The following is an 8878-nucleotide window of genomic DNA, read 5'->3' on the forward strand; positions in this document are numbered from 1 at the left end:
TTTCACAGTACTTGCATGGTTGAGATTGTCTAATATCTTGCCATGCACAGGTATCCTAGCCTTAGCCGATGGATTAAGACTGCTAGGGCCCGTGACATGTCTTTTGGTTATATTGTGGTTTTAGGTTTACAGTGTCTATGTACCATTTAAGGTTTTTGAGCCACCAAAACAGCTCTTCTTGATCTTTGCTTTCTTCTTGTAGTTGGTATGTGCTGCTGCCTTGTTTTTCAGTTGTGTGAGTAGGGGCTGATTTGATATCGACGTTGGTGTAGCAACCCACTCTTTTGCTAGAGAATTGTTTCATTTCTTGATTCCCACATGGCTCGGAATCCAGTTTAATGTTATTTCCCTGTTCCTGTTTTGATGGAGGTCGCAATTGCCCATATACTTGATAGAAGTCTGATATTTTCCTTGCTTTTCCTTTGTTATAGCTTGTAGTGCTCCTTTGAGTCAGTATGAATTGCTGTGTTTCCTGCCTATGCTGAGTCTTCTAGAGCTTTTGCAATGGCAATCAGTCTGGTTTGTAGAGTGGAGGCATTGTCAGAGAGCCTCCAGCATCCTTGAGTGTTGTTGAGTGACTCCAGCTGCTGCTGCTGGGATGCTGAGATCTACTGATCCATCTGTAAAATATTCATTTGTGGCTGCAGTTTTCCTGATTGCTCCTTCTCTGCTGCAAGCCTTAGCTGTTGAGCAGTATGCCTTTGCTCAGGGAGGATCAAAGTTTATCTTGGAACAGTTCAGGCCTCAGGGTGCTTGTTCTCTGTACTCTGCGATTGGCATGCGTGTCTTCCTTGATTGCGGCTGCTTGATTTTGCATCCCTACTCTCCTTAAGGCTGCTAGGAGGTCGCCAGCATATGTCTTGGGGGGGTCTAGTTCCTCATGAAGCTCAATGTTTTTCTTGATTTCTCTCTTGAGTGGGCAGTTTCTGCTACCTTTCAAGGTTTTTAGCAGTATGGATGTGTTTCTCTGATCTATTCTGTGTGTTAGAGATTGTAAGTTTAGCCATTTCAAGACACACAAGTTAGTCCACATGGGTGCACCTGTGATGAGTCTTAAGGCATTGTTTTGGATTACCTCGAAGCTTTTTTGTTCTGTGTTTGTGAGGCAAGTAAGGACAGGTGCTGCACTCCACAGCTGACTCCATTGTCTGTATGTGAAGGTTCTGAGGGCATGGTATACTGCTCCTGTTTTAGAGAGGTGATTCTTCTGCTAGCATTTTGCTGCCTGCATTTGATTTTTTGCTTAAGTGTTTTTATTTTTGCGTGGGGAGATGTTTGTTGGATATTTGCCCTAGGCATGCGTTTTCTTACCCATTCGATGGGTTCACCCATGAGTTGTATCATTTGGGCTTAGGTCATGTTTAATTGCCATTGCTTTTGGTTTTTGCTGCATTGATTTCTAGACCAAGCTCTGTACAGCTATTTTCAATTTGTGTTATTGCATTTGCATATTTGGTAGGATCTGGTACCTGTGTGTGCTCACTAAGCACACATCGCCTGCATATATTGAAAAAATTTCCACCCTCTGGTAGGGGTGATTGTGGCTACATTTTCCATTAGTACATTGAAGAGGAAGGGACTACATTCTCCCTGTGGTGTTCCATTTTCTAAGTTGGAGAAAATCTGAGCTTGCACCTTTGGAAGGTGACTTTCTGGCTGTTGTCTGTTTTGCATGTATCCTTTGACCATGCTAACAGGTTACCCTTTAACTCTTTGTCCACCAAGGTAGCAAGGATGACTCAAGTGGCGCTGGCTAGTTCGTAGGCTTTTTCTAAATCAAGAAAGACTACAATTGACTTTCTGTTGTTTATTGTTACATTACATCTGCTAGTATTCTTGTGTGCCTATTCCTTCTTTGTAACCATATAGGCGATGATGTAGTGGTCCTTGTTTTCCATACAAGTTCATGCTTTGGGTACCATTCTCTGCAGTCTTTTCTGCAGCTGATGAGAGAAATGAGCCTGTAGGAGTTTGGTTCCTGGGTTTGGGAATTGGTTGTGTGTCTTGTTGATTCCATTGTGTGGTCTGACTTGCTCAGTGTATGTTCTGTTGATTGCAGATGTAATTTCCTGGCTGCTGTGCCCATATTTTTCAGCATGCTGTATGTGATCATGTCTGATTCTGGAGCTGTGTTTTTTCCTTTTTGGAGGGCTTTGTTAAGCTCATTCATTGTGAATGGGGTGTCAGTGACGTCAGGCTCATTGCACGCTGTGTTGATAACCAGCCATCTCCCCTGGATTCAATGTCACCTGCCTTCCTTGTGGCAGGTGGCAGATGCCGCTTTTGGTCCTAAGTCAGCAAAATGTTGCGCAAGTCTGTTCGCTTTCTGCCTGTGGTTGGGATGATGTGCTTGTGGTGGTCTGGTCTTTCCTGATACTTGTTGAACCACCACCATATTTCGTTATTGGGGTTAGACGGGCGTTCAGAGCACCACATCAGCCAGGTTTCCCGCTTTACTTCTCTGGCTGTTTGGGTTGCACATTCATGACATCCCTACAGTAATGTAGTCTATCTGTGGGTTGTCTCCGTGAAGAGCTTCCTTGTTCTGTTAACTCGAATTCATTTTTATTCTTGAGTTGTAGTACCAGCTGCTTTTGTGGGGGTTTTGTTTGTACCAAAGGTTCTCTTTGGCATGGAAGGCTTGCTGCACTGTGTAGGCTCTTCTCAAAGTCCTCTTGCAGTTGGTTCATGTTTTGGGCTGGGTCTTGTATGTACTGTGTTGCCCAACTGGTCATATGGTTTTCAAATACTAACCAGTTGGCCAGATCTGGTCTCCAACCTGCTGGAGGAGGTGGTGGTGGAGGTATTTTTGGTATCCTTATGTTAGTTTCTGTTGCAAAATGATCACAATAATATTGGGTGCAATTTCCATGTGCAGTTTTCCTGTAGACTTTTGGATATGAAGCTCAAGTTCAGCCTTTCCGCCTTGAGGCAGGTTGCTTCATTGATGTCATTTAGCAGCTTCACTTCAGGAAATTCTTCCATTAGCAGATTTATGTGTCTGCCTGCTGCATTTGTATGTTGCTGTGAGTGTAGACACGGGTGATGGGCATTAAAATCTCCCGCGAAGAAGGTGTTTTCGCTTGTGGCTGCACTGAAAAGGTTTTCTCCTTCAAAGGTTTTGTTATGGCCTTTGTATATGTTGTGCACAATGAGGGAGGTATTTGCTAGTCTTATAAGGACACTTAGAGTTTCTATCCCTTGACCACAGTCTATTTCTGTTTGTCTAGAGGAATTGTTGCTTTGATAAGAGTGATTAGCCCTCTGTTTTCATTTGTGTGTGTAATTTTGTACACCGTATAATCCCTGAATGTGAATTTGGCCAAGCCTTACTAGAGTCTCAGAGATGACATCATGCCCTTCTGATAGCACTTGTGATTGCAGGTGGCATATTTGTGTTGGCACTGTTTATGTTCCATTGAAGGATTTTGAGATCGTTCTTGTAGTGTGCTCCTGCAGTGTTGGTTACCCTATTATTTGTATTTTGTTCAGCCATTGATTTATAACAGGGCTGCAACTGTGTTCCTCAGTGTTGCTGTGTAGTCCACTTCTGGGAAGAGTTGTGCACAACTGCCCATTAACTTGGCTACCTCTCGCTCAAATTCTCACGAGTGATGGTGACTATTTCTTGGAGAGGGATCTGGGGTGCTGTGGTAGGAAGTGAGAGGATGAAGGCAATGTATAGGGGTGGGTGGGTGGGTAAGTAGGGGTGTTTTTCTGATGGGTTGTTTATGGTGGAGAAAGGAGTAGGATTTGAAGTAGGGTGTTTTTGTGACTGGGCACAGGTGGAGAAAGGAGTGATTTGTGGATGGAGTCTGTGTGTCAACGCGCAAGGCCTTTGGTAAGTCTATGTTTGAGTCTGGGGTCTCGTTTGTTTCATGGGGGTGGTGGTGATAGAGTTTCTCAGGTTGCTGTCTCGTGTTGCTTAGGTTGGTGTGGTGGGTGCAATTGTTGTTGGGGTTGTTGCATCTGTTGTAGCATTGTGTGTGTGTTGCTGTGGAGGTCTTGTAGGAGGGGCTTGCTGTTGGGATTGTTGGTGAGGAGAACTGTTGGCCGGTATGATTGTTGTAGGGGTGGTTGTTGCTGGTGTAGTTGTCTGAGAAGTGGTTGTTGCTGGTGTTGTTGTCGGAGGGGTAGTAGTTGTTGTTGTTGTTGTGGTTGTCGGTGGGGTGGTTGTTGCTGGTGTGGTTGTCGCTGGGGTAGTTGCTGCTGGTGTTGTTGCGTCTGAGGTAGTCCTTTCATTTTCCAGATTATCTGGAGCCGTGTTGGGCATCCCTTATACCACGCATGGTGTCCTTGCCCGCAGTTGGGGCATTTGGCTTTGGTTCTTTCTTTATTGTTGTGTCGCTGTATACAGATGTTGGTGTCGTGTCTTGAGCTGCAGACACCACAGACTACGTGTTGTGCCACACATTGCTTTTGGTGGTGTCCAAATTGCTGGCATTTGAAACATCTTAGAGGTTCCGGTGTATAGGCTTCTGTGGGGAATTTTCCCCATATTGGGATGATCACTTCTTCTGGTCTCTTTCCTTGAAACTGCCAGCAACTCTTTCGTGTTGGCTCTCCTGCTTGTTCTTACACCTGCATCCTCGCAATCCAGAACATAGGTGAGGTTCTCATGGGGTCAATGGGGAGGGTTATTGGCTATCGACAAATGATGCCCTTCTGTGTCCTTTCTGCTGGGTCCAGAATCTGTGCTTCCTGCTTCAGGATCTCAACTGCTTCTACCGTCTGCGGTGTGATAGTGAAAAGTCCTCTGTGGTTCGGTCGTGCCTGTATCTGTATTCCCGGATGCTTTTTCTAAGGCTGCTACTGTGCATACGATGTTCCTGGTTCTCCTTTTGGATCGGGTCTGGAATTTGGGGAACTGGAGTGGGGGGTATTCGTTAAGTGATTTTGTATCTGTGGTTGTTTTTTCTGTATTTGTCTGTTTCCGTGCTTTCCTGAGGGTTTTCCGTTTTGTCACAAGTGTAAAACCGTCGTTTGTCTGTGATTGAATGTCAGTGTCGGTGTCAGTGTCAGAGCTCTCGTCCAATCTTCGTCTTTGCGTGTCCTGTGTGTAAGCGGTGGGAGAGATGGAAAGGGATCTGGCTCGTCGTCTTGGGGCAGTCATGATGGGGTGGCATGATGAGGGTGTCGTACATTTTGAGGTGAAACTGTGGGTGAGGTGTGTCCGTGAGCTGGCTGCTATGTCTGTTGGGGGAGGAGAGGATGGTGAGGAAGATGTGCTGCTGTGAGGTAAGGATGCTGTGCTGTTGTGGAGGTGAGGGATGTGGGTGAGGTTGTGTCATTGATTGTGATGCCAAGTCTGGGTTGCAAGATGTGGTGAGGATGATGAGGTTGTTGTGGTGCTGTGCTGTGAGGATGTGTGGAAGGGTGCGTTATTGTATGAAGATGCCATGTCTGCTTGCTAGGAGAGTGAAAGAGAAGGAAGAGGTCTGTGAGTGCAAGTAGAGAGAAGGGAGATTGGTGGGAGTGAGTGATGATGGTGTGTGAATGATTTTGGGGGGCCCTGCCTATATCCTTATCTGTAGCTGATTACTGTTTCACAACAGAAGCCGCTGAGGAACCTTCTTATTTTGTCCCACAAATAAAAAGACTCAAATAGTCTAGTCTTGTAGTCAGGGAAGTAGATACTTAGTCTACCTGAAGGGCTTGTGTAGTTTTCCCTATCAACTGGTTGCCTGATGGGCTTTTTCATTTTCTGGCTTATTTAAGACGCCAGCTAAGGGGACCCTATGCCACCGCAGAAGAATTGCGAGAGTGGGAATTTTTGGCTCTGTCTTGCTTCTCCTGGAGTTTTAAGACCACAAGGCTGAACAGGATTTTCCACAAGAGAGCCTGTTAGTAAATTAAGAGGTTAGGGATAGGAAGAGAGGATAATTGCTTATAACAGCGAGAGAAGCCTTCACGCATCAGATATTCGATTCTCTTTCAGCCTGGCTGCCTAATTTAGTTTATTAGGTTGAGAAACCAGAGTGAGTGATCTGCAATTTGATTGGTCGGAAAGTAGATTTCTTCAAGCTTGAAACTGCTTTACGGACGGCAGTCGGTCCTCCAATTGGCTGGTGCGATCAGGCGACAGCAGCAGTTTCTCTGATTGGGTGAACCAAACTAAGCCAGAACTTCGCCGAGGATCTTCTCACGGTAAAGGCGGTAGACGTTGACAGCGGGAGGCGCTTCGATTGGTGGGTAGCGGAGAGCTACAAGCTTAAAACCTGGGAGAAGCTAGCCCAGCAGACTGCCCTCCCATTGGTCGCCGCCCTGGTGGGCGGAGACAGCGGCGGCAGAGGCAGGGAACAGTGGAGAAGTAGCGGTGAGGTTGTCTTCCTGATGGGCCAGGAGACAACTGTAAATGTACAGAATCTGGAAGATGTTATTGACGCGCGGCGAGCTGTAATGGAAGGTCACACACAGACAGGTAAACAGACATAAAAGTGTCTAGACATCTGTGTTTGTCGGCAGGACAAACGGATATTATATCAAGAGACATGATTAACATACAGTGATGAAACATACATCATGGAAAGGCCAGGAAATTCTACATATGGCCAAAGGTACGAGATTCAAGACAGATTAATGGATACAATGCAATAGCATAATAAATGTGAAATGGAGTTCATGATCCATGTCTTCACAAACAGAAACATACACACAGTTTGGATACAGAAGATTCGTTGGAACATTATGAGTACAGATTTGAAGTGCTGTAGCTGGCAATGTGGCGTGTGATTGTATATACATTAAGACAATAATGCTGTAGGAGAAACAGACGGAAATATGCCAGGCTGGTTGAAATCGCGCTTCTGTAGAGAAAGAAAACGAGACACTCCTGTTTTATCCTGTGGACTGGCGATGATGACGATTTAACACACGAACACACACGTGTTTGGAAGAGACAGCGCCGCTCTACAAGTATTTCCCCAAGACGTGTAACGTTCGATTGTTTGGAAGAGACGGCGCCGTGACGGGTTTCAATGTTCCCCTACAAGCGAAACGCATCGATGCGGAAATCGGTTCCGGCGACAAAATTGTAGTTGGCTCGAAGGGCTTGGGCTAGGGGCGGGTAGGAGGCTGAAGGGCGGCACCAGCCAGCAGGAGTTCGAGGAGGACGGGAGCTGGTTGAAGGGGTGACGCGGATGATCCTTCGTGGTCGGCTCGAGGGCTGAAGGATGACGGCGGCTGATCCTTGGTAGCCAGCTCGAGAGGGGCGGCAGCAGGCTGAAGGATGACGTGGCTGGTCCTTCGTTGGTCAGCTCGTCCAGTTCGAGTGCGGGGGCGGCTTCAGGTTTCCTGGAGGAGGCATCCAGGGCTCTGGTGGTGGAGTGGGTCATCTTGGAGGGTCGGACTTCTACTGAGAACTCAGGAACGGCGGGAAACAGCGAGGCGGCGAAGGGTCTATCGGCGCGTGGGTCGTCATCTTGGGTCGGCCGGGTCCTTCGGGTCACTCCGGGGTCACCAGTGTAAGGTCACCAGTGTAAGGACTGGGGTATGAGCGACATACTGGCTGGGTGTTAACTGGTTTATTGGTTGTTCCTTACTGAGATAAATGTACAGAATCTTGGAAGATGTTATTGACGCCAGCGTCTTTTTGAGCGGTAATGTAGCGTCTGCACACAGACAGGTAAAACAGACATAAAAGGTTCAGACATCTGTGTTTGTCGGCAGACAAACAGATGGCGATATCAAGAGACATGATTAACATACAGTGATGAAACATACATCAGTGGAAAGGCCAGGAAATTCTACATATGGCCAATTGCATGAGATTCAAGACAGATTAATGGATACAATGCAATAGCATAATAAATGTGAAATGGAGAGACCTTTGGCATCTTCACAAACAGAAACATACACACAGTTTGATACAGAAGATTCGTTGGAACATTATGAGTACATGATTAGAATGCTTGCATGGCAATGCAAGTAGTGGTGATTGTATATACATTAAGACAACAATGCTTAGGGAAAAACAGACGGAAATATTGTATGGTTGAAATCGCGTTCCTGTAGAGAAAGAAAACGAGACACTCCTGTTTTGTCCTGTCGACTCCGATGATGATGACTGACGAACACACGAACACACACGTGTTTGGAAGAGACAGCGTCGGGGCTCTTACAAGTACTCTCCCCCAAGACGTGTGTAACGTCTGATTGTTTGGAAGAGACGGCGTCGGGGCGACGGGCTTTCAATGTTCCCCACAAGCGAGGCATCAATGCGGAAATTGTCTTGGCGACAATTGCAGTTGGCTCGAAGGGCTTGGGCTAGGGGCGGGTAGGAGGCTGAAGGGCGGCACCGGCCAGCAGGAGCTCGAGGAGGACGGGAGCTGGTTGAAGGTGACGTCGGATGATCCTTCGGTGGCCGGCTCGAGGGGCTGAAGGATGACGGCGGCTGATCCTTGGTAGCCAGCTCGAGAGGGGCGGCAGCAGGCTGAAGGATGACGTGGCTGGTCCTTCGTTGGTCAGCTCGTCCAGTACGAGTGCGGGGGCGAATAATATATATATATATATATATATATATATATATATATATATATATATATATATATATATATATATATTCACTTGACGGGGCCGGGAACGCTATAGCCACTTATTACCGAAAAAGAAACGAAATTTAGCTTCGAGGCCGGTTATCCAAATGTGCTAAAATACGCTTATTACGATATTTATACTGTTTACTCTATTGCGTATGATTTTGTATCGTATTTGACGTATTTTAAAAGAGATTGCGACTAAAATGCGTTAATATTTAAGGAGAAAATGCTATTGAAAGTTTTCGCACGCTTAAAAAGGCGCTAAAAAGTGAAGGCATACGCCATCTAGCGGCAATAATAAACTTTCAAACTGAAGTTTTCGATTTAGTTCAAATTCAATG

The 8878-nt window shown here is 46.2% G+C and overlaps 1 protein-coding gene across 1 annotated transcript; it reads right to left on the minus strand.

Moving 5' to 3' along the window:
* Positions 1–3925: 3925 nt before the first annotated feature.
* On the minus strand, positions 3926–4273 carry LOC136841087 (salivary glue protein Sgs-3-like). The gene has a single exon (XM_067108139.1). It carries the CDS (start codon positions 4271–4273, stop codon positions 3926–3928), a length of 348 nt encoding a protein of 115 aa, XP_066964240.1.
* Between the last annotated feature and the right edge of the window lie 4605 nt (positions 4274–8878).

The sequence above is a fragment of the Macrobrachium rosenbergii genome, chromosome 8, assembly GCF_040412425.1.
Source record: "Macrobrachium rosenbergii isolate ZJJX-2024 chromosome 8, ASM4041242v1, whole genome shotgun sequence".
Taxonomy (NCBI): Eukaryota; Metazoa; Arthropoda; class Malacostraca; order Decapoda; family Palaemonidae; genus Macrobrachium; species Macrobrachium rosenbergii.

Excerpts from the sequence above, each read along its gene's own strand:
- LOC136841087 (XM_067108139.1), bottom strand. The coding sequence starts at position 4,273 with ATGCCCAACACGGCTCCAGATAATCTGGAAAATGAAAGGACTACCTCA.